Consider the following 26,451-nt stretch of genomic DNA (forward strand, 5'->3'; position numbering starts at 1 on the left):
CAGGCGCTGCATTGCGGTTACACCTTTTCTGATCCATTCTCGGCAGGCAGCGCTTGGGGACATCTCAGAGTCCCCGGTCTCGCTTCAAGGCGCTGCATTGCATACATCCTCTCCTTACATAAGTATCTTTCGTTCCCTTTTTGTAGGGGAGGAGGTGCGAAGCCTCTCGAGGCGCTATGAAGATTAATAAATGTTTTATATTTTTTTACTTTCTATGTCTGTCTGTTACATGGTTACAAGACGGGGGATCTTAAATGATTTTATATCTATGTATTTTATGGTCCCTGCCCTTTCCCAGCCTGTCCTCTCCCAGCCTGTCCTCTCCCAGCCTGTCCACTTCCAGCCTGTCCTTTCCCAGCCTGTCCTTTCCCAGCCTTTAAACTTCCAGCCTGTCCACTTCCAGCCTGCCCTCTCCCAACCTGCCCTCTCCCAACCTGCCCTCTCCCAGCCTGCCCTCTCCCAGACTGTCCCCTCCCTGCCCTCTCCCAGCCTGTCCCCTCCCTGCTCTCTCCTAGCCTGTCCTCTCCCTGCCTGTTGTCGTGTCCCGGCGGCAGCAGGCAGCAGCGTGCACTGCGTCCCCGAAGTAACAGCCCTAAAGCAAGCAAGAAGTACGCCCCCCTCCCACCAATCCCTGTTAGGTAGTGGAAACTGTCCAAACTGGGGTGCAGACAGCCCCTCTCACCTTTCGGCCTGGTACCACTGCACCAGCCGCACTACTTCCCGAACTGACCGTTCTCCACTTCAGCCCCGTCTAAATTACAATTCATGCTTGTGACCCTTTTGCCTGCTTGTGCTTGTTTTCATGACCCTGTTGCCTGCTTGTGCCTCCGTGTGCCCCTGTTGCCTGCTTGTGCCTCCGTGTGCCCCTGTTGCCTGCTTGTGCCTCCGTGTGCCCCTGTTGCCTGCTTGTGCCTCCGTGTGCCCCTGTCGCCTGCTTGTGCCTCAGTTTTCGTGCCCCTGTTGCCTGCTTGTGCCCCTGTTGCATGCTTGTGCCTCCGTGTGCCCCTGTTGCCTGCTTGTGCCTCCGTGTGCCCCTGTTGCCTGCTTGTGCCTCTGTGTGCCCCTGTTGCCTGCTTGTGCCTCTGTGTGCCCCTGTTGCCTGCTTGTGCCTCCGTGTGCCCCTGTTGCCTGCTTGTGCCTCCGTTTTCGTGCCCCTGTTGCCTGCTTGTGCCTCCGTGTGCCCCTGTTGCCTGCTTGTGCCTCCGTGTGCGCCTGTTGCCTGCTTGTGCCTCCGTGTGCCCCTATTGCCTGCTTGAACCTCCGTGTGCCCCTATTGCCTGCTTGTGCCTCCGTGTGCCCCCGTTGCCTGCTTGTGCCTCCGTGTGCCCCTGTTGCCTGCTTGTGCCTCCGTGTGCCCTTGTTGCCTGCTTGTGCCTCCGTGTGCCCCTGTTGCCTGCTTGTGCCTCCGTGTGCCCCTGTTGCCTGCTTGTGCCTCCGTGTGCCCCTGTTGCCTGCTTGTGCCTCCATGTGCCCCTGTTGCCTGCTTGTGCTGTGTGGGTGTGTGTGGAGGGCTCTGTGTGGCTGTGTGTGTGGGGGGCTCTGTGTGGCTGTGTGTGTGGGGGGCTCTGTGTGGCTGTGTGTGTGGGGGGATCTGTGTGGGTGTGTGTGTGGGGGGGGCTCTGTGTGTGTTTGTGTGTGTCATTTGCGAGAGATAAAGCTAGTGGCATTGTAAATGACAATGCCATTATTTATGTTAAAAAAACATAAATAAAAATAATGTCAAGAGCAATGCCAATAGCTCTAACTTTAACAAAGGCAAAACCATTGCATTGTAAATGCTTGTTTTACCTTGAACACGGCAGAAGGCCCACAGCATCAGCAGGACGGAGCACACCAGTACCTTCATGCTGAAGCCGGAGCAGACTCGCTCAGTCGCACCAGCTTCCCCAGCGCTTTGACGAAAGTGGTTTTAAATACAGGCTGGCCTTGGGTTTTAATCCGCTGTACACGGTGTTGCAGTTCCGTGGAATTCAGTTGCAACATCCAGCTGGGAGAGGTTATGTAAACTTTTTAAGTTGGCGGATCGAGAAGCTGGACCCCGCATTCCTGATTGTGCCGCCCCTCTGTCTATTCAAGGCCACTTGATTTGTCAATCATTGAAGACCACAGCTCCATTAAATCTAGTTAGCCTTGTCTGTGTTTGGATACCCAGACAAAAGCTAATTTTCTAAAATAAACTTTGATTTGCAGTAAATCTTTTTCCTTGTTTTCTTTGTTACGTCAAAGCCCTGCCCCCTTTCTTCCATTTAAAACACACTCCCATCGCAGTAAGAAACACCTTGCTTACCAAGGCGTAGAAACGTAGATGTACAGTTATAGCAAAAAGGAGGAAAAGGGGGAGGGAGACAGAGAAGGAAAGGGAGAGCTAAACACAGAGAGCCAGAAGAGTTGGGTTAAAAGGAGTGTGTGAATAGATGGAAGGAGAGTATAAAAGAGCGTGTGAATAGATGGAAGGAGGGTACAACAGAGGGAACAAGCTGGCAAGGAGGAGGGGGGCCTGCACTTGCGGGAGCGATAATTGCTGCCATTTGGCAGCGCACGCTCCCGCAAGTAGATCGCCTCACGTGCACACGTTGCCATTGATGACAATGCAAGGCGTGCACGTTTTTGGCCCAAAAAGCAAGTCGATTACATGAGGTCCCCTCCTGTGCAACGCATGCGCTTTGCGTAGGCGAGTTTAAAAATGGAAATAAAGTTGTAAGCACTTTTTGTTCCACAAGTACGTTCTGCTGATCATTAATACTGACCCACTAATGTTTTAATAAAGAATATACAGACGACCAAGAAGCCATCTTATAAATGGCTGCAAATGGTATGTTACCTAGGAAGGTTATGATAGTTTCTTTGTTGCAAGTAGGGTGTCATTTTGGGGCATGTAAGGTTGCCCGTCAGCATGCTTGTAACACAGCTCAATACAGTAAACTATTCAAGCTGACAATTCTGACTATGAAGCAGTGTTGCCCTTAAAATGCTGAGCAAAATGCCACAATCAGTTGTGAAGTATTATAGCTTTGTGCCTGTTCTGCATAAATAAACAATGTTCGGCTTGTGACCAGGGATTGATGAAGAAAATATGCAGTTTCTAAGCTCCTTAAGTACATGTGTAACTAACGAGCAATTTAATGGCATTCCTTATCAACATCATAAGAAGGTAAGTCTGGGTAAGCTTTCAGAGCAGTCTATCTTATGATCTTTAGGACACACAGACACATACAGATGCAATAAAATGCCCATAGCTCTTAACCCACCTAGCTAGAAATTTGTGGAAAGTGCATTCTTATGCAACTGTAAGTAAGGCACCTCTATATGAGGTCCTGAAGCTTACTAAGCTCGCTTAATGAAATAGGATCAACTATGAAAATTACTTTCAACAAAAGGTCTTTAAAGGCACAATCACGCATGGGTCCACACTGGGTCCCCAATTGCGTTAGTTAATAGTATGTTCAGATCCCACGATGGAAGTGAGACGTTGCTTGGTGGTATGAGCCATCTGAGGCTGTCCACAAAAGCCTGAATGATTGTGTGTTGTTTAATTGATTGGTTCCATCTGTTTTGAAAGTGTGCTGAAGGTGCTGTAAAATATTGCAGGCGGAACCACTGCTTTTAAAGATACTACAGATGTCTTGACCTGAAGTTTGTAAGGATACTACATATCACAGAATGTCTTGAACTGCTTTTAAGGATGCTATATATATTACAGTACGTCTGAACTGAAATTTTTAAGGATATTAGATATTACAGTATGCCGTCAACTGCTTTTAAGTATACTGCATATTATAGAATGCCTTGAACTGAAGCTTTTAAGGATACTATATATTACAGTATGTCTTGAACTGCTTTTAAGGATACTATATTTTTTGGTCGATCAGAAAAACTTACCCACCCTAGATGTGGCTATTGATGAATCACTATGGGTGGCGCATTTTACTAAGATTTTTAAGAAAGGTCTAGATAACATGGGAGGAGACTCAGGTTCCACTATTTTGCTTCCTGAACCCAGCTACCCAATCATACTAGACATTACTATTGATGAGGTACTTCAGGCCCTAAAAGCTAGTAAAAACGGTAAAGCCCCAGGACCCGATGGGGTTCCCATAGACCTATTCAAATCAAACCTAGATCTGTGGGCACCACTGTTGACCAGGGTACTTAAGGCAGTGACAGAGGTGGGTTTATTGGACTCCTGGACAAAATCAATTATGGTCCCTATCTTTAAGAAGGGAGACCGCCAGGAGGTATCCTGCTATTGACCGATCTCACTGCTGGATTCTTTGGGCAAAGTGGCAGGTAGAGTTGTCCTTGAGCGTCTCCAGCAGTGGGCGGAGGATGGTAGGGTTCTTTCAGACCTTCAATTTGGGTTCCGCAAGGGATTTGGAACGGTCGAACATGCCTTAAATTTGACCATGTTATTGGGCAAATATGTATGAGCAAAGTCAGGTAGATTATACATGGTATATGTCGATCTATCTGCAGCCTTCGACTGCGTTTCCCATGCTAAACTCTGGTCCGTATTAGCATCAATGGGGGTGGATCCACCATTGCTGGATTTTTTGCGAGAATTATATTCTAATGCCTCTGCCAGGGTGAGGTTTGGGGTCTGGGGTGAGATCACAGCGCCATTCAGGGTAGAGCGAGGAGTTCGGCAAGGCTGCGTCCTGCCCCCTTTCTCTTTACACTTTATACCAACGGATTGGAGATGGCCATGTTGGAGGGGGGCCAGGATCTTCCGCAGATCAAAAATCGTCCGATACCTGCTCTGCTCTATGCAGATGATGCTGTGATACTCGCCCGCACCCCACGTGAACTCCAGAAGGCGTTGGATAGATATTCTGATTTCATGGGAAAGCTGGATTTACATATAAATATTTAAAAAACGTATGTGATGATAGCAGGACCAGAGAAAAAAGTGGCAAAAGATATCTGTCTTTTAAGGAGAAACTAGCAACCACAGATCAATACCCATATTTGGGAATTGTTATTGACCAAAAACTAAATTGGAAACCCGCTATTGAGGCCAGAAAATTACACCTCATGAGAGCTATAACGGCCCTCATAAATGTTTCAAAAAGATTAGGAAAGAGGCCGCTGGTGGAATTGTTAAAGATCTATAGTGCTAAATGCCAGTCAACAGCCTTATATGGGGCCGGAGTATGGGGGTATGCAAATACCAGCACCCTACAAGTGGCGGAGAACGCTTTGTCGTGCCATATGGAATTGGGGATTCCTTATTTGTCAGATCTAGCCAAAATTCAACCACTTCTTCTCTGGCACCGAATTTGGTCATCAGAGAAAAATATGTTCACACAGCAAATAATCACAGACACTATGTTCTTGGATTATTCACAAAAAATAGGATGGCTGTTTTATATTAAACATTTTCTACATGATTTAGGACTAGAAAAACATTATTTAGTCCCATGTTCGATTTGGGAAATACAGAGGAAGACATTAAAAGCGATGTCTCTTTTACATTTGGAGGAGTTACGAATTGCGAAAGAATCTATTAAAATGTCCGTCCAACATTCTATGGCTGTCCAAGTTACCTTTTCAATTCAGCCATACCTGACCCACGATTTTACAATCTTTGAGAGATTTCTCCTGACTAGGTTCAGGCTAAATCTCCTACAACGCCTGGTTGCCTTCAAACTAGAAATAATTGGGACCCAATACTTCCATCGTGTCCCTGTGATGAGATTTCTACACAGGCAACCATTCATACTTTTTTTTTCTGCAAATATTACAATGGGCATAGAAAGATCTGGTTGATCCCCCTTTTAATACTTATGAGCGTCAGAAGGTGCCGTCCAGCCCTGTTATCTTTGCAGTTTTTGGAGCAGGAATGGACTTCGAGGTATATAGTTAAATTCCTCAAATGTATTTTCAGACATCGTTTTAATCTGTAGAAATTCCCTTTTAAAAATTGGCTGCACTGATAATACCTGAATTCGCGAATTTGAATTTTTATCAAACTGTGAAACGGTGATGAGTCCCCCCATGTTGCATTTTAGAAAATGATAATGCATTGGATTGTATACCTTTTTAATATTAATTGTGAAATGTTTTTATTTGTGACATTGCTTTTATGGTTTGTATCCATGACAAAAACCGAATAAAGAACGATTGATTGATTGATTACTATATTACAGTATGTCTTGATTTGAGCTTTTTGAGGAATGTTATTATTTGAAATGCGAGGCACTTCATATGGCTCAAGTTACAGGACAACAAGACTCCTTCACAATACACACACATTTGAGGTAGGTTTGGTATCTAAACTGAAGGACCTTATTAGCCGAATTGCGAGGAAGATCTGCGTATATCATCACGCCTCCCCCTTTATGGACTGATGAGGTAGTGTTAAAGTAGCAGCTTTTTGTGAAACAGGATAGACCATCGAATGCAAAAGCCTTGCATTTCAAAGAGTTACTCCCATTAACACTTGTTTTGAAGATCGGAATCTTTCCTCAATCAATCAATCATAACACTTGTATAGCGCGCTACTCACCCGGAAGGGTCTCAAGGCGATTGGGGGGGGGGGGTCCGCTACTGCTCGAACAGCCAGGTCTTGAGTTGTCTCCTGAAGACGAGGTGGTCCTGGGTCAGCTGAAGGTGGATGGGGAGGGAGTTCCATGTCTTGGCCGCCAGGTAGGAGAAGGATCTGCCTCCGGCGGTGGCTCTTCGGATGCGTGGTACGGCGGCGAGGGCGAGGCTAGCGGACCGTAGCTGGCGGGTGGGCGTGTGGAAGGTCAGGCGGTCGTTGAGGTACTTGGGGCCCAGGTTGTGGAGAGACTTGTGTGCGTGGGTGAGGAGCCTGAACATGATCCTCTTGTTGACGGGGAGCCAGTGCAGGTTCCTCAGGTGGCCGGAGATGTGGCTGCGTCAAGGGATGTCCAGGATGAGTCGGGCGGAGGCGTTCTGGATGCGTTGTAGTCTTTTCTGTAGCTTGGCTGTGGTTCCGGCGTAGAGGGTGTTTCCGTAGTCCATCCGGCTGGGGACGAGGGCCTGGGTGACCGTCTTCCTGGTTTCGGTCGGGATCCATCGGAAGATCTTGCGGAGGGTGTGAAAGCATGAAGAGGAGACGGCGTTGACTTGTCTGGTCATCGAGAGGGAGGAGTCCAGGATGAAGCCCAGGTTGCGTGCGTGGTCTGTCGGCTTGAGGGCGGTGCCAAGGGCTGGGGGCCACCAGGAGTTGTCCCAGGCGGTGGGTGATGGCCCAAGGATGAGGACTTCCGTCTTGTCTGAGTTCAGTTTCAAGCGGCTGTTCTTCATCCACTCGGCGACGTCTTTCATCCCTTTGTGGAGGCTGGTTCTGGCGGTGTCGGGGTCTCTGGTGAGGGAGAGGATCAGCTAGGTGTCGTCAACTCAGGAGATGATGTTGAGGTTGTGTTGGCGTGCGATGGCTGCGGGAGGTCTCATGTAGACGTTGAAGAGGGTGGGGCTGAGTGATGATCCTTGCGGGACGCCGCAGATGACTTCGGTGGCCTCGGAACGAAACGGAGGGAGGCGGACTCTCTGTGTTCTTCCAGCGAGGAACGAGATGATCCATTTCAATGCCTTCTCTTGGATGCCGGTGTTGCTGAGGCGTTGGACTAGGGTGCGGTGGCAGACAGTGTCGAACGCGGCGGAGAGGTCCAGGAGGATGAGTGCCGCTGTTTCCCCGTTGTCGAGAAGGGCTCGGATGTCGTCGGTGGCTGCGATGAGGGCGGTCTCGGTGCTGTGGTTGGCTCTGAAACCGGACTGCGAGGGGTCGAGGGATCCATTCGTCTCGAGGAAGGCGGCAAGCTGTCTGTTGGCGATCTTCTCGATGACTTTGGCAGGAAAAGGGAGGAGCGAGATGGGGCGGAAGTTCTTGAGGTCGGTGGGGTCCGCTGTTGGTTTCTTCAGTAGGGCGCTGAGCTCGGCATGCTTCCAGCTCTCCGGGAAGGTGGCGGTGTCGAAGGAGGTGTTGATGACGTCTCGGAGTTGGGGTGCGATGGTGGAGTCGGCCTTGTTGAAGACGTGGTGGGGGTAGGGGGCAGTCGGAGATCCGGAGTGGATGGTGTTCATCGTGCGGGCTGTGTCTTTGGTGGTCACTGCGGTCCAGGTGCGGAGGGTGGCGGTGGGGTGCGTTGGTTCGACGGTTGGGTGCGAGGATGGTGTGCCGAAGCTGTTGTGGATGTCGGCAATCTTACGGTGGAAGAACGAGGCGAGGGAGTCGCAGAGATCTTGTGAAGGGGTGATGTGGTTGTTGCCGGTGCTGGGGTTGGAGAACTCCTTGACGATGCTGAAGAGTTCCTTGCTGTCGTGGGCGTTGTTGTCCAGTCGATCCTTCAGAGATTTCTTCTTGGTGGTGCGGATGAGCTGGTGGTGCTTGCGGGTCGCGTGTTTGAGGGCGGTCATGTTGTCAGTGGTCCGGTCGAGGAGCCAGGCTTTCTCGAGGGTGCGGCAGGTCTTCTTGGAGTCCTTGAGTTCGTCGGTGAACCAGGGGGCCTTCTTGCTTCTGGGTTTGCTGGGAGGGTTCTTCAGTGGTGCGAGGTCGTCGGCGCAGGCGGTCAGCCACTGCGTGAGGTTGCGGGCTGCTTCGTTGGGGTCCGGTGTGCTGGTGGGTGGGTTCTGGCTGAGGGAGGCGGTGAGCTGGTCGGTGGTGATCTTGCTCCAACTTCTGTGAGGAACCTGTTGCGGGTGGTGGTGGGTAGTGGTTTTTCTGAAGCTGAAGTGGACGCAGCTGTGGTCGGTCCAGTGAAGTCCGGTGGAGTGGCTGAAGGCGATGTGCTTGCTGGATTCGAAGACGGGGTCGAGCGTGTGGCCGGCGTAGTGGGTGGGGGTGTTGACCAGTTGCTTGAGTCTGAGGTTGGCGAGGTTGTCCAGCAGGGTGACGGTGTTGTTGTCGTTGTTGTTCTCCAGGTGGAAGTTGAGGTCCCCTAGGAGGATGTATTCGGCGGAGGGGAGGGCGTGTGGGCTGATGAAGTCCGTGATGTCTTCGCTGAATTGTGCGCGTGGTCCCGGGGGTCTGTAGATGAGGGTGCCCCTGAGGGTCGTCTTTGGGTCGGTGTGAATCTGGAAGTGGAGGTGTTCGGCGGCAGTGTAGGTGTTGTCGGCGTCGGTCGTGATGCGGATGGTGTTCTTGTGGACGATGGCGATGCCTCCTCCGGTCTGGTTGATTCGGTCCTTCCTGATGATCTAGAATTAGAAGTTTTGTACATTTCTGTTACAGTGTGGCTCGATCCAGAATAGTTTTGGAAAAACTTTGAAAATATCAGAGTAACTGTACCCTGAAGTTCATCATGTGGAGAGGAACCAGGAATCCTCTTGGTTTTGGGTACATTTTCAGACTCTTTGTCCAGCTGCCTTGTCCAGAGGACACACTAATGTTTCATATATCACCTTTGCCTCATAGACAGGTCGCATGTACATTTAAGAATGGTAAAATCTGCATAAACTGTGAAAAGTTAAGAGACTTGTTTTGCAGCACGAATCTTACATAGAAATCACACGAATTCCATTGAGTAGCAACTTTCAGTGTTAGAGAGTTAGATATAACAGTAACTGTTCATCAGAAATAGCACGATTGCTTGGTTTACCTAATTATCGGTGGGCATAAAAATCCACATAATATGACAGGCAAAGGTTTGTAAAGAGGACTCCCTTGCTGTTCGCATTGGCTGGTATATTTCTAAACTGCAGTAGTTTCAGTACTCCCTTTGTAGAGAATCATTCCGACCAGGTCAGAATTAACATTACCGCATGGTCACGGTTTTCTGATTCTGAGATTTCAAGTTCAGATGGCAAACAGCATTCAGGTTTGGTTTTACAGACCGTTGACCCTCCTTGTTTTCCCCCTTTTTGACATGTTTTTCCAGGCCAAATTCTGCAGTGGATATCTAGAGCTGCAATTTGTATCATTTATCAAATGTGCACCTTTCTCCACATTTACTGCAACACATCAGAAAATTACTTGTACATTAGATGATGCCCACATACACAAACTTGTTTTTAATACAATATCCCCATGCACTATCAGCCCGTAGACTATATATGACTCATGCCTGTATATTGTGCCTGGTTTTGATTGTGTGGCTCTTCCAGCCTTCGAGGGGCACCAGCCTACCAGAAACATCTATTGATTTCCTAAAGTGTCTGGGATCCTTTAAAGAAGATGAATTATCATCTCGCAGATACAGTCCTGTAATGCTACATGTGCCTCATGTTAATCTCCTGCATACCACTTGTTTCATGATCAAACTTCTCACTGTATTGTGCACGTTCTCCAGGCTTATCTTGCTTTGTTCCTGCTTACTTGGGACATACATTATACCTTCTCAGGACCTGACTCCCCACATGTTAGGACCACTCACCATAGCTCTACGTTGCCTAAATCAACCCCCACTTCACATGATGCTAACCCATCTCTGTCTTATGCTGTCCTTGCTCACCGGAGGTTTTTTTTCTCTACTCACTATGCTTCATATTCCCCGGGATCACCCCTGTTTCTTGCTCACATGGCACCTTGTTCCTGCTAATCCTTGCTTCGGCCTGTCCCACTCACCTCTGCTTTACTTCGCCCTGTTCATCATGCTTCATATTCTCCCTACTTTTTTCCCACTTCACATTGTTTCTGCTCTTTCCGTTCACATTTCTTTGCCGTTTCCTGCTTGAATCCTTTCTTCACTTTATTTCTATTCATGCCTACTTAGTGTTCTTACCACTCCCACTCTGGTTCTTGTTCTCCCTAACCATCCCTTGCTACTTTTCCTCTCTACTAACCCGCTGATTTGTGTTCTACCTACTCACCTTTGCTTCACAATCCTATTAGTTATTCACTGCTACATATTGTTCCTACACATTCTCTGCTACTTTATCTCCCAACTCACCATCTGTTTCATATTCTCCATACTCACTTCTTCGATGCTCTCCCTGCTTGCCAAGCCACCATCACTTACCTTCCATGATAGAGATATGCACTGCTCGCCGGCGTGTCCGTGGCACACTGGTAAGCCTTGGACCATGCGTGATGGAGGGGCAGCTTCTGCTTGGCACCAGCCCAGCTCTGAGCAAAGAGGAGAAAACATATGGTAGGTCGGGGAAATTCAAGGGAGAACGTGAACAGGAACGAGTAGAGGGCACCATAAACAAGACGCTAAAGTAAGGAATATTGGACGGAAAGAGGAGCAGCAGGAAGTGGTACAAAAGAGACCAGCAAGCATCGGAAGGCAAACATGAGGAAAGATGCAAGAATAAGACGAGGAATAGTGAAGTGGAGAGTTTGTAGGGAGATTGCATGCAGAAAACAAAGGGAACTTAGATGCAAACAGGAAAGGTTTAGAGAGAAAAGGATGAAATAACAGAGTGATGGAATGAATGGTTGAGATAACCTCAGCCACTGGTGACTGCCTGGGCCGCATTCCAGTCCATCATTGTTCATCACCCATTATGTCACTTGAGACAGAGACCAACCGTATGCATATTAGCTTTTGGCCAGCTCCAATAGGAATAGTCTAGCCCTTAATGCCAGGCCACACCCCCTCCAGGCGGGAAAACAAGGTCCCCTAGACTGTTTTCAGTCAATTTCAATTTCAATTTATAATCTTTATTCGATGATTAAAAATCACCATAAAAGTACAAATATACATTCAATACATTTAAAAACAGAGCATCAATTAGCCTGAAACCTAATATGAGTACAGCAAGAGAGTCCCAATGAGTTAAATAAAACATTATGATCCATTAAAAACAATCACAGGAATCTCACTGTTTTCAGTCTACGTAAGCCTAATCAGTGAGATATGTACTGAGTTACTGTCAGTGGCTGAGATTAATTCAAGCACTCAATTTCATCATTTTGTGTTTTTCTTTTGTTTCCTAAGCCACTGCTCCCTTGCTCAATGTGCTATTGGACTAAAGCTGCACCTCAGTGCCCGACATTGGTATTAGACTACTTGTGGTCCTGTCTGGAGGGTATCTGGCTGCACATTGTTGGCTGGACAGTTAATATCATGACTAAGACTTGTTTCATATCACTGGCCGGTATCTAGAGTAGCATACTGGGAAAACAGTTGACAGAAATGTGGCATGGTTAATTACCAGTGGCTGAGAGCAATGCTAGCATTCCATTCTTCACTTTTTTCCCTTTTGGAAGGGTAGGCGACACTAGTGGGATAAAAGGTATTCTAGTGGTAGGAGTAGGAGCAGAGACTCCGAGTTTGTGGGTGTCTGACTAAGTGAAAATAAAAAACACATATGGGTCCAGTGCTGTGGCAGTTATTTTGTGGAGAAGCGTTCCCTGGTACTGCTGTGGTACTGATGCAGGGTGCATGTCATGTGACTTCTGTGAAGTTAGTAATGAGTTTTGAAGAGCACACAGTTTAAAACACACCTCTCTCTCCAGTTTACTGTTAGATTGCCCTCTTCCCCATGAATTAAATTATGAGTGATCACCATCGTGCTTACCAGGGGAGCTGGGACGGTCAGTTTTCAAACTTTAAAATGTACTCATTCATTCATCGATGGGTCATATTAGAAATTGGACCTCTGTGCCCTGATTTCCCTTATTTGAGTATCTCCTTTTGAAGTTCACAAGGTCATTAACGATACAAATAGGAACATAGCAGGCAAGGTCCTAGGCCCAGATGGGGTCCCAGTGAACCCTTTTTAATCAAACCCCTCCTTATGGGCACCTTTACTTACGTGTTTGGAGCCTTAGTGCATTGGTCGATTCCGGACTCCTGGAAGTCCACTATCATAGTCCCTACATTTTTTAAAAGAGGACTGGTCGCAGACGACCTGCTACCGGCTGATCTCTTTGACACTTGCGCAAAGATTTTAGGCCAAATTTTATTGTCACACCTCGAAGACTTTGCTTTTGCAAATAACATCTTATCAGATGCTCAATTTGGTTTTAGACATGGTGTCTATCTAACCGGGCTCTTTTAAATATTGTATCTCAGAATTGCCATTTAAAAATTGGGTATTGTCTATGATTTGTACCAGACGAAATGTTCAACCAACGTCTTTGTATTTTATGTATGCTTTTATAGCCTTTGGCCGATTGAAGTTAACTTTGACTGACTGACTGATTAAACAGGAGCAGACAGGTACAAAGTGCATGAATACTGGAAAAGATGCACTCTCCCTAGCAAAAAATGTGAATTCTGACAGTTCAATTGGGTGCGGAGAGGGTATCAGTTCAGAACAAAGGTGAGTATTGGCTCCGTATTTCAATGCAAGCAAACCAAGTACATTTTCAAGAGAGAATAGTGCACATCCCTGTGCCTTCAAGGGACACCCTCGGGGTGCCACTTCATGTGTGCTGCACAATGATTGCACCTTCCAAAAATCTATTTGCCCTGCCTCTGTATCTGTACCATGCATGGGTTCAAGGACGAACCCGCCCCGCTCCCGCCACCCAGCTGCCCCTCCCTCCCGGCTCCTTACTTAAGGGGACCACAGAGTGTGACCGCTCAGCCCTCCACAGGGCTTGGTCGCCCCACTCACTGCTGCCGCTCCTGCCTGCCTTTGCCGCCTCCTGCCTGCAGATTCCTTCGCTCGCTGCCCGCTGCTCCTGGGAATTTCCCGCTGCTCCTGGGAATTTCCCGCTGCCCGCTGCTTCTTGGATTTTCCCGCCGCTGCCTCCCTGCGGCCCCGCCCCCCTGTGATTCCATTCGCCGCCCCGCTCCTGCCACCCCGCTGCTCCTCCCTCCCGGCTCCTTACTTATGACGCCCCCAGAGCGACCGCGCAGCGGACGCGCGCAGCGGGAGCGCCGATTGAGCGCCGAAGGTGCGCCAAAGGTAAGCCTGTCTGCGCCTGGCCCGCGCCCAGCGCCAGGACCCCTGGCCCTCCCCGCCGAGACAAGACGACCCGACTGACCTACGACGCCACCACTCTCAGCGCACTCAATGCCGGCCGGACCCACGCCTGCTGCCAAGCCACCCCGAGACGCACCCACGGACCCTTCACCTGCTGCACCTGCAAGTTCACCTGCCTCCGAACCTGCCCCGCACCCGCCAAGACAAACACCAGCAGCAACCACCTCAAGTGCATCCTGATCAACACCCGCTCCGTCCACAGACACGCCGTGGAACTCTGGAACCTCCTCGACGCTACATCACCGGACGTCGCCTTCCTCACGGAAACCTGGATGAACGCCTCCTCTGCACCCGACATCGCCATCGCCATCCTGGATGGGTACAAGATCATCAGGAGGGACCGCATCAACCAGACCGGAGGTGGCATCGCCATCGTCCACAGGAACACCATCCGCATCACGACCGACGCCAACGACTCCTTCGCCGCAGCCGAACATCTCCACTTCCAGATTCACACCGACCCTAAGACGACCCTCAGAGGCACCCTCGTCTACAGACCCCCGGGACCACGCACACAATTCAGCGAAGACATCACAGACTTCATCAGCCCGCACGCCCTCCCCTCCACTGACTACATCCTCCTCGGGGACCTCAACTTCCACCTGGAGAACAACAAGGACCGCAACACCACCGCCCTGCTGGAAAACCTCGCCAACCTCGGACTCAAGCAACTGGTCAACACCCCCACCCACTACGCCGGCCACACGCTTGATCCCGTCTACTCTTCCAGCAAGTACACCACCTTCAGCCACGCCACCGGACTCCACTGGACCGACCACAGCCATGTCCACTTCAGCTTCAAATGATCCACGACCCACCACCACCCGCAACAGGTACCTCACAGGAATTGGAGCAAGATCACCGCAGACCAGCTCACCACCTCCCTCAGCCAAAGCCCACCCGCCAACACAACGGACCCCAACGAAGCAGCCCGCAACTTCACACAGTGGCTGACCGCCTGCGCCGACGACCTCGCGCCACTAAAGAACCCTCCCAGCAGACCCAGAAGCAAGAAGGCATCCTGGTTCACCGACGACCTCAATGACTCCAAGAAGACCTGCCGCACCCTCGAGAAAGCCTGGCTCCTCGACCGGACCACCGACAACATGACCGCCCTCAAACACGCTACCCGCAAGCACCACCAGCTCATCCGCACCACCAAGAAGAAATCCCTGAAGGAACGACTGGACAACAACGCCCACGACAGCAAAGAGCTCTTCACTATCGTCAAGGAGTTCTCCAACCCCAGCACCGGCACCAACGACATCACTCCGTCACAAGACCTCTGCGACTCCCTCGCCTCGTTCTTCCACCGCAAGATCGCCGACATCCACAACAGCTTCGGCGCCCCACCCACGCACCCAACCATCGAACCAACGCCCCCCACCGCCACCCTTCGCACCTGGACCACGGTGACCACCGAAGACACAGCCCGCACGATGAACACCATCCACTCCGGATCACCGACCGACCCCTGCCCACACCACGTCTTCAACAAGGTCGACTCCACCATCGCACCCCAACTCCGGAACATCATCAACGCCTCCTTCAACACCGCCACCTTCCCGGAGAGCTGGAAGCACGCCGAGATCAGCGCCCTCCTGAAGAAACCTACAGCGGACCCCACTGATCTCAAAAACTTCCGCCCCATCTCGCTCCTCCCTTTTCCTGCTAAAGTCATCGAGAAGATCGTCAACAGACAGCTGACCGCCTTCCTCGAGACGAACGGATCCCTCGACCCCTCGCAGTCCGGTTTCAGAGCCAACCACAGCACCGAGACCGCCCTCATCGCAGCCACCGACGACATCCGAACCCTGCTCGACAAGGGGGAAACAGTGGCCCTCATCCTCCTGGACCTCTCCGCTGCGTTCGACACGGTCTGCCATCGCACCCTAGTCCAGCGCCTCAGCAACATCGGTATCCAAGAGAAGGCACTGGAGTGGATCATCTCGTTCCTCGCCGGAAGAACACAAAGAGTCCGCCTCCCCCCGTTTCGCTCCGAGGCCACCGAAGTCATCTGCGGCGTCCCGCAAGGATCTTCACTCAGCCCCACCTTCTTCAACATCTACATGAAACCTCTCGCAGCCATCGCACGCCAGCACAACCTCAACATCATCTCTTACGCCGACGACACCCAGCTGATCCTCTCCCTCACCAGAGACCCCGACACCACCAGAACCTGCCTACACGAAGGGATGAAAGACGTCACCGAGTGGATGAAGGACAGCCGCCTGAAACTGAACTCGGACAAGACGGAAGTCCTCATCCTGGGATCTTCGCCCTCCGCCTGGGACGACTCCTGGTGGCCCCCAGCCCTGGGCACCGCACCCAAGTCAACCGACCACGCACGCAACCTGGGCTTCATCCTGGACCCCTCCCTCTCGATGACCAGACAAGTCAACGCCGTCTCCTCATCGTGTTTCAACACCCTGCGTATGCTTCGCAAGATCTTCCGCTGGATCCCGACCGAGACCAGGAAGACTGTCACCCAGGCACTCGTCACCAGCCGACTGGACTACGGAAACGCCCTCTACGCCGGAACCACAGCCAAGCTACAGAAAAGACTCCAGCGCATCCAGAACGCCTCCGCCCGACTCATCCTGGATTTCCCCCGACGCAGCCACATCTCCAGCCACCTGAGGAACCTGCACTGGCTCCCCGTCGACAAGAGGATCATGTTCCGGCTCCTCACCCACGCACACAAGTCTCTCCACGACCTGGGCCCCAAGTACCTCAACGACCGCCTGACCTTCTACACGCCCACCCGCCAGCTATGGTCCACCAGCCTCGCCCCCGCAGCCGTACCACGCATCCGAAGAGCCACCGCCGGAGGAAGATCCTTCTCTTACCTGGCTGCCAAGACTTGGAACTCCCTCCCCATCCACCTTCGGCTGACCCAGGACCATCTCGCCTTCAGGAAACAACTCAAGACCTGGCTGTTCGAGCAGTAGCATACCCCTCCCCCCAAGCGCCTTGAGACCCTCCCGGGTGAGTAGTGCGCTATACAAATGGCATGATTGATTGATTGATTGAAGACGTTCCTTCATTTGCATGAGGCCACACCCCCATATAAATGCGGGAACAAAAGAAGGGAATGCTCCTCTGGGATTGCACAGGCTCAATTATTGGCTGCATGATTCATATTCGAGAAGAGGTGGACCAAGCATCTGCGGCCCTTCTGTAATGCCTAAGTGCCCCAACAGTACATAAATGAGCACAAATACCCATTGTCCTAGGGGCACTTAAGTAGTATGGCCTTAGGGTCCATATTACAGTATTATGGTACTTGGTTCTGGTTTTTTCCAGGCAGGTACTCTCAGTGCATAAGAAACCATGTGCCATATTACAAAAATAAAATGAGCTGTACCAAGTGCAGGTGTGAAATCTATCAGGGACAGCACAACACTGAAAGGTGCAGCAGTGGTTTGAAACATCAGGTCTGCCTTTCAACGCAATAAAAACAGATACCTTTTACAGATGGGGCAGTTATCCCTATATGTTTTTAGCAGTGTGACTGCACCCACTTGCACTTGCACCCACTTGGACTCAGGATCCTTTGTACCCTCTCCTACAGACCACATTAAGTGGGGTTCATTGAATGTGCATCGCTTCCTATATAGCACCCATTCAGGGTCACCTGCTGCCCTGCTTGCCTTTGTGCCTGCATCTGCAACACAGCACAGGGGTAAATGCATGCCCTTATTTGCATACAGACCCGCCCCCAAGCAAATTGTTAACGCCCCCCTTGGAACAGCCCTCATGAAAATGTGCAATGGTACAATCTATAATACAGAAGAGGCTGCTCCAGAGGTTCAAAAGACTCAGGTGTCCAACCAGAGGTCTGCGTTTGGTGGGATGTTCAAACAAGTGATGAATACTTGAGGCTTGCTTACCTGTGGATTTCAGGCGGCTCTCTCTTAATTTTGGCACTGGACTCCATGACTTCCTTGGCAACACGGCCGCTAATGGCGAAAGAGAACAAAACAATAAAAAATTGCATTCAGTCATCAGGAAGAAGCAGAATGGCAGCACACTATAGGACTAAAACCTGTGCAACTGGGATCATTTTACCATACCATTTAGAGAGCTTGCTAAAGTCATAGACTTTAAGGCTCCCAAGACTATAAGGATCACGCTGGGCCGACCGCGCAGCCTGTGATACGTGGCTACTGTAGTCACCTGAATGCTTGCGCTAGCTGCTAATTGTGCTATTTTGCACAAATATTGCCAAAACAGTTTTTAGGAATTGTTTTTAACTTTGATAAAATTGCACTGATTCACTGATGTTAAATTGTTAAATTTACTGGCCGGAGACCAGCGGTCCCGTCTGTCAGAGCGACCCCACCATCTTGAGGGTCAGTGGTCTAGCTTTTCACCTCCCAAGACTATAAGGATCACGCTGGGCCGACCGCGCAGCGGGCGCACTGAGGCCGCGCCAAAGGCAAGACCATCTGCGCCCGGAACGCGCCCAGTGCCAGTGGTCGATTTCCCATTCATAAATATAACCAACAGCAACTCTATGACATGCAGATTGGCGAGTGCTTGGCATGTAACAGTTGGCAGGGGGGGACAAGACAGGACTCCTACAAATGCCGGGGCTGTGGTTTCCGCTTTGTTTCTCTGTATGGGATAAAGGGGAATGATCCATTCATAACAGACGTAGGGAGCAAAGATTCCTCTAAAGATAACAAAGGTCAGGATCACCGACAAGCTCCCTTACACAGACCAGGTGGTAATAGCGGACAGAAAAAGGAAAAGAAAACTGTGAAACAAGTACAAGCTCTGTCATGCATACTATTGAATACACGTCCACTCGTGAAACATAAATATCAACTAGAATGCCTCCTTCAATTAGATAATTCAGATATTATTTTTTTAACTTCCCCCAGGTTATGCAATGGTGCAACGTGATAGGACAGAAGGAAGAGGTGGTGGTATAGCCCTGATCTACTGAGAGAATCTAAAGTTGCGCCATGGCCTTACGATGTTGATTCCAGCAGAGGCGCTTTTATTTTCACTGAAAATCAATGATTCCTTTACATTTCAAGGGTTACTTGTCTACAGACCCCCGGGACCCAGAATGGCGTACTCGCAAGCCCTTTTAAACTTCCCTAGAATAAAGCTCGAATTCAGACTTTTTACTATTTTGGGGGATTTTAACTATCATCTTGAATTAGAGACTAACCCAGACACATTAAGACTTGTGGATAACTTAGCAGCATATGGGCTCTCCCAAATAATACTGGAACCCACACATTCAGCAGGTCTAACCCTGGATGGTATTTTCACAAACTGACCAGACATAATCGTAACAAAGAGAGTACCTCTGCCCTGGACTGACCATAGAGCTATTTATTTTGACGTGACTAACAAAACACCTACATTATCTCAACCCTTTCCTGCTATAAAACAGAGGGTCCGGAAATGGAATAGGGTAAAAAAGGATGATCTGGAACAGGCGCTGATTTCGGGCCCACCTGTATTAGATAGTGATAACGATATAGCAGCCAACCAATTTGACAATTGGATTAGAACAGCTGCATATGGTACTGCTCCTGAAACTAGCAAAACTACTACACGAGCAACCATAACAGCACCCTGGTACAGTCCGGAGCTAAATATACTAAAAATGAAACGTAGAAGGTCAGAACGGACCTGGAGGACAGACTATAGTATGGAGCACAAGCTTGCTTATAATCAATGCCTTGATGAATATAGCAAGCTATTGTTAAAGCTAAAAGGGCATACTTCACTACTAAAATAGGAGAGGCAAAACACTCCTCAAAGGAACTTTTTTAAACTGTGTACACACTTGCTAAACCACAACATACAACTAAGTTCAGACCAGATCAAGCTTTCTGCGACGTGATGGCCAAATTCTTCCAAAGCAAAGTACAAGTGATCTATGATGACCTTTTAAACTCAGCCACTAGTATGCCAGGTAATTCCCATTAAATATAAATGTATGGGCAGTAACTGGCAAACTTTTACGTTTCAGGGCACTTACTGTGGAGGAGGTCCATGACCTCCTGATATCCACAAAATCTGGCTCCCCAAACGATCCGTGCCCCCCAGCAGTTATCCACCTGGTACCTAAGACTGTTAGTACCCATCTCACTCCTCTCTTGAACCAAGTTCTTGAAACGGGCAAATATCCCAATGTCTGGAAAAAGGCCTGCATAAGGCCAATTCTTAAAAAGCCAGCCTTGGACCCGTCAGAACCATAAACAATTTGCCAATTTCCTGACTACCTCTACCAGCTAAAATGCTGGAAAGAGCCGTAAATAGGGAGCTAATACTCTACCTAGAAGATAATTCTCTGCTGGACTCCACACAACATGGCTTTAGGCCCTGTCATTCGACAGAAACAGCGTTAGTGTTAGCCACAGAGGGGATTCGGAGGATAGTGGATGGGAGTAGCAGAGGGATCCTGGTTCTACTAGATCTCTCGGCGGCATTTGACACCGTAAACCACAAGGTGTTGGTGCAGCGGCTGATATGTGGGGGTAGAGGATACTGCGCTAACCCTCTTCTCCTCCTTTATAGAAAACAGGGAACAAAACATACACTGGGAGAACATACAATCTGGAACCTTTCAACTCACATGTGCTGTTCCACAAGGATCTGCTCTGTCACCAACCCTTTTCAACATCTATGTGTCCTCACTGGCTAACTTAGTCAGGAAACATGGCTTTTCCTTGATTATGCATGCCGACGACTCGCAGCTCACCATCTCGGTTTCCGAACCATTAGAGCCAGTAGCTATCAGGTTTCATGCATGTCTGAAAGATATCAGGAGCTGGATGAGCTTAAACTTTTTTGAAAATAAATACGGACAAAACCGAGGTCGTAGAATTTGGCAAAGGACCATCACTATGGAACACTCACTGGTGGCCCATAGAGGCGGGAGTCTGTCCTACCCCAGTTACCAAAGTTAAAAACTTGGGGGTGATCCTTGACGAACAGATCAATCTGTCGGCCCATATCAATCAACTAACCTCCTCCTGCTTTTTCTTCTAAAAAACCTTGAGGAAAATCTTCCCGTTCATCACATATGAACTCCAAAAGACAGTTGTAGTTGCACTCTTCTTATCTAAATTAGAATACTGCAACGCACTCTTTATGGGAATCGATAAGGCACAGGAGAGGAAGTTACAATCACTGCAAAATGCCGCTGCCAGATTGCTCATGAACATCCCTAAGTCTGTCCCACCTCAGAGGCCATTAGAGCATTACAATGGCTCCCTGTCCATCAAAGAGCCAATTTTAAGTCTCTTTGTTTAGTGCACAAGGCCCTCTATGGAGGAATCTCCGGGGAGGTACAGAAACTTTTCACCAGGTATTCTCGAGTAAGAAATCTCAGATCCTCTACAGAGGGCCTTGTTGGTGTTCCAAAAACACGCAAGGTAAGATGGGGGGCCGCACACTGTCTTTCTGTGTGGCAAAACTCTGGAATCAGATGCCATCCACCTTGCGCCTTCAACCAAATCGGATGAGGTTTAGGAAAGAACTAAATACTTGGCTGTTTACATCTAGAGTCAGGTCGCTCCAGTCACCTAGGTTTCACAGTTAGCGCCAAGACGCCTCGGCATTCGCTGCGCTCTATAAATAACAATTCAAATCAAATCAAATCAAATCAAATCAAATAGAGAACTTTATGTGCCATCACTATAAACTTCAGTGAAAGAGGCAAGAAATTGTCTTGGTTGTCTTCCAGTGCATAGGCAATTATGTTGACCAGATTTAGAAATCACCCTCCAGATTTCTCATGAGCAGGAACAAAATCTTGGCACGCCCTTTGGGTTACCTTTCGAAAGCAAACTTCCCTAACTTGGGGGACGTGCTCTTGTGGAGCTCCCGCCGCTACTGGCCTAATCAGAAGCTATTACTGCGATCCCGGGGGTGCCTGACCTCTCCCCTCTGTGCCCCTGAGAAGTGGATGGCTGTGGTCGAGTGTCCGCAGATTGCGCTGGAGCGGGGGAGCCCCCACTGACGCTCGGTGCGGGCAGAAGACCTGGCGCGGACAGGGTCCGCCATTCCACCATTTTGGTGCCCTGCAGCGGCGGCTCGCTATCGGCGGAGAGAGAGGCGCGGTGGGCTCTGCCGGACAGCTACCCGCTCCCCTGGGTCCCGCAGAGAGGCGGACCTACCTGACTTGTGTGCACGCGGGTGAGCCCGAAGCAGAGGACTCTTGGCCACGCTCTCCCGGCCGGCTGGGTGCCCAGCGAGACCGGAGCCCGCCATCTTGCAGTCCTGAGCGAGGGTTCGCTGCTTGCTGACGGAGCGGAGGACCGAACACCGGGAGACCCCATCTCTGCTCCGCTGTGCACTGGTGAGAGGGGGTCATCCCGTGACTGGGGGCCTGACGGGGAACTGCGGTGCGCGGTGCCCTGGGGGCACTGGAAGGAGCGGACGGCGCCCGCCATCTTGGAAGGCTGAGGAGCGATGGGTGTACAGTGACACGGCGGCGGAGTGTGTGCGGAGCGTTCTATCTGCGACCTGCTGCCGCTTGTGGCCCTCTGTCTGCATCGGCACGGACCCGGCCCTAGCGGGAGTCCCCCGACGGCGGCCACAGCGAGATTGAGGCGGCGGAGCACTGCAGCTTGGTGGTGCGAGGTGTTCATCGCTCTGCTGGTGCGGAGAGGCTGCGGTGCGAGGTGTTTTGCGGAGGTGGTCCTCGAGGTGAGCATGGTCCGAGAGGGCGGTGAGGAGGGGGCGCCCTGCAACTGATCAGCCGTCTCCAGCTGCCCTTACTCAGTGAGCCCGGACTGTGTGTCTACGGTGAGCCGCCTTGCCTGCATCGGAGGGAGAGGGGGGGCCCACTGTTGTCCTGCTGCTGCGGGAGCCGGGTGATCTGGACTCTGGGCCCTCTGGTGGCTGGGGTGTAGGCCTGCTCCCTATATCCCTGGCTAGTGCGCTATCCCCGTGGGCCTGCCCCCCCCCCCCCCTTCTTGCTCTTGCTTCTCCCTGCCGTTTGGTGCTGCGTGGACACGGGGGAGAGGCGGATTTTGGGCTCCAGGTGGCCCCTCAGGCCACGAGCGACGATGACGCGCACAAACAAAGGCGCCAGGGCCGATCCGGAAGCGGCCCCTAAAGACAATACTGTAGTCGCCATGTGGGGCAAGACGGGGGCGCTGGCTGCCGGGGAGGGCCCATCAAGAGTGGCTGCAGATTCCCCGCCGGTCACCCAGGCGTTTATGACTGCCTTTATGACGGACCTTAAAGCAGAGATAGGATCTCCTAGATCGGAGCTAGGGGACCGGGTTGATGGCCTGGAGAGGACCATGGACACGCGCACGGAGGATCAAGAGCATCTGTGGCAACGCCTGATAGCCCTTGAGGAACAGAACATTGAGCTCCAGATCAAACAGGAAGATTTGGAGAACAGAGGACGGCGCAACAACCTCCGTATCCGTGGCGTGCCGCTCGGAGAAGAAGGGAAGGACGTGATGGATTACGTGGCGCAACTCCTCCATGAGGTCCGAGGGAATGAGGATGTATCGCCCCCCACTCTCGATCGGGCGCATCGAGTGGCGGCCCCTGCGGGGAGATCGGGCCTTTTACCGGACATCCTAACCAGGGTGCACTTTTTTGTGGAGAAAGAGGAGATCTGGAAACGTGCGCGAGACAAGCCTGACCTCCAATATCAGGGCCACAAAATTCAAATCTTCCAGGATTTGGCGCCTAATACGTTGAAGCGCAGGCGCGCATTCCGCCCGGTAACGGAAAAGCTGCAGAGCCTGAATATTCCCTACCAGTGGGGTCATCCCTTCGCGCTTATCTTCCAGTGGGAGGGAAAGCACAGAGCTTTGAGATCCTACAATGAGGCGGCGCGGCTTCTCCGCATTTCGCCCTCTCCTCCCGAGAGCCCTTCTCGGCCTTCGCCCCGTAAGAGGACGCCGGCTGGACCTGACTGGACCACGGTGCCGAGGAGACGGCGCACTCCTCCTGCTGCTGAGCCCACTCACAGTCAGGCTAAACAGGACGTTATCGCCCACATTCGCGCTCTTGAGGAGACCAGGTCTGAATCCGGAGGACACTCTCCCACGGCGAGCCTCCCTGAGTCATGACGACGGATCTAACCACGCTGCATTCCTCCTGATGTGCTGTTCCCATGTCTCTTTTTGCAGACCGGAGGTCGAGTGGCGGGGTCTACCGTGCCCCTGGATCATGCACACTGGGCCTGGGGCGGTGGGAGCCCCGTACTTCCTGGTGTGTTCCGATAGTCATGCCCCCCTCAAACTGCCCCCTGGGGAGTGACATCCCGACGAGCGTTCGAACCTACGGGTGTAGGACGCTCTATACTGGGGACAGAGAACTCTGGCCCTGTTGGCCATGTTTGTTTGATCCATACACCCAGCCTATCCGGCTGATTGGTTTTTATTTTCTGTCCTTTGCTCTTTCTCTCTTCCTTTCTTTCTTCCTTCTTGTTTCTCTTTTCTTCTATGTGGGACCTGGGAGGGGAGCGGGGGGTGGCGGGTAGGAGAGGGGGAGGTTGGATGTTTGACTGGGGCGTGTGGAGGATGTGTGGATTTGTGAGGATGGTTCCGATAGCGATTTCTGATGGTTCCTGCCATGGCTAGTAGTGTGAATGGGCCCCTAAAGATTCTGTCCCTTAATGTTAAGGGTCTGAACTCGCCCAATAAGCGCAGGCAGATCTGGAATTACCTTCTGCGGCATAACCCAGACATCGTCTTCTTGCAGGAGACCCACCTTCTACAGGCTGACACCGGGCGCATGGCTCACCCTAGGTACCCTCTCCAGTACTGGGCGGCAGCAGATACGAAAACTGCAGGGGTAGCGGTCATGTGCAAGGCTGGCATCAGGCGGGGGGAAGGTAGGCCCTTCCGAAGTGGTGATGGTCGCTTTCTCAGGGTGACTGTTGAGGTGGGACGTCGCTGCCTAACATTGTGTAATGTGTATGCCCCCAATCAGGCGCAGGATCGCTTCCTCCGTGACCTCTTGCGAGATCAGATACCTCAGGGTAGCCCCTCGCTGATTGTTGGGGTTGATTTGAATATGGTCTGGTGTCCAAAGACGGATCGGAATGAGGGCTCCTTTAGTGGGACTGGGGCAATGTCCCTGGCACTTCGCAAACAGATCGGCGACCTAGGACTATTTGACGCATGGCGATATTTTTCCCCAGACAAAAGGGAGTACTCCTTTTATTCGAGCGCCCATCGCTCTTATTCTCGCATTGATTGTCTGTTCATATCTCATGACCTCCTCCGGGATGTCGTGGACGTGGAGATGTCCGACATATCAATCTCGGACCATGCACATGTGGAACTGCTCATTCGAGATCCGCGGGACTGCCCCCCTCGGGAGCGGAAATGGTGTCTACCGTCCCACATCCTTAGAGATGCGGCGAATGTTGAGGACATTCGAGGAGCCATTACCTCCTACTTTGAACATAACGACTTGCCCGAGACGCCTTTCCCGGTGGTCTGGGATGCCTTTAAGGCCACAATACGGGGTCATATTACGTCTCTTGTGATAGCGAGGGCACGGGAGGGGAGGGCAGTGGAGGACGGCCTGGTGAGGGATTTGAAGGTAGCGGAGGCACAAGATCAGGACGGCTCCACCTTAAAGACCAGGCGCCACCTGGCGAACCTTCGGGGCCAATTACGACTGCTGCGCGCGAATAGAGCTGAAGGCTCCCTTTTGGCTTTGAAACAGTTACAGTATGATGGCGGGGATAAGATGGGGAAGCTCTTAGCAAGGAGACTGAGAGTCAAAGCAGCCAAATCCCATATAGCGAATGTGGTGCTCCCTAATGGGTCTAAGGCGGTGGTGGCTAAGGATAAACTACAGGCGTTCCGGGATTACTATGCTTCGCTCTACGCCGCTGAGCTGCCGACTCCTGCCTTGGTGGAGGAGGTCCTGGAGCAGTATAGTGGGACGCCGTTGAGCCCCCACTCAGCTGGGCTCCTAGAGGAGTCGATACTGCAAGAAGAGATAGCCTTGGCTCTTAGTGAGCTCAACCTGGGGAAGACGCCGGGTCCCGACGGACTGCCGCTCTCCTTCTATCGCCTGTTTCAGACTCAGCTGGGTCCTTACCTTCTTCGGCTTTTTAATTCTTTTGCTGACGATCAAGGGCCCTCTCCGGATATGGGAATGGCGGAAATAGCCTTAATTCCGAAGCCTGGGAAAGACCCCACACTTTGCTCGTCGTACCGCCCGATAGCCCTACTGAATACCGACTTTAAAATGTACACCAAGATACTGGCTAAGCGACTGGACCCCCATATGCCTGACCTGGTTGACCCGGACCAGGTGGGCTTCATCCGCGGTCACCAAGGGGCTGATAACGTGAGGCGGATTGCACACCTGGTGGGGAAGGTACACCACTGGCAGATCCCGGCCTGCCTCCTGTCATTAGACGCTGAAAAAGCGTTTGACCGGGTTGACTGGTCATTCCTCCGGGCGGTCCTTTGTAAGATGGGGCTTCGTCCGAAAATGGTCGCCAGAATCATGGCGCCTTACGCCACACCGAGGGCTAGGGTCCGTGTGAATGGGCAGTTAACGGACCCGATCAGCATCGGGAGGGGGACTAGACAGGGCTGCCCTCTCTCGCCCTTACTGTTTGCCCTAGCAGTGGAGCCTCTG

At 51.1% G+C, this 26,451-nt stretch overlaps 1 protein-coding gene across 5 annotated transcripts in view; it reads right to left on the reverse strand.

The window, feature by feature from the left end:
- FRMD5 (FERM domain containing 5) overlaps positions 1-26,451 on the reverse strand; it is a 575,457-nt gene that overhangs the window by 64,767 nt on the left and 484,239 nt on the right. For all 5 annotated transcript variants that reach the window (XM_078682953.1, XM_078682954.1, XM_078682956.1 and 2 more), the window contains 2 exons: positions 17,736-17,804; positions 10,920-11,026 (listed from right to left, as the gene is read on the reverse strand). In XM_078682953.1, the coding sequence (XP_078539079.1) occupies positions 10,920-11,026; positions 17,736-17,804 (176 nt within the window). The remainder of the gene's footprint in view (positions 1-10,919; positions 11,027-17,735; positions 17,805-26,451) is intronic.

Source organism: Lissotriton helveticus, chromosome 3_1, assembly GCF_964261635.1.
Source record: "Lissotriton helveticus chromosome 3_1, aLisHel1.1, whole genome shotgun sequence".
NCBI classification, from domain to species: Eukaryota; Metazoa; Chordata; class Amphibia; order Caudata; family Salamandridae; genus Lissotriton; species Lissotriton helveticus.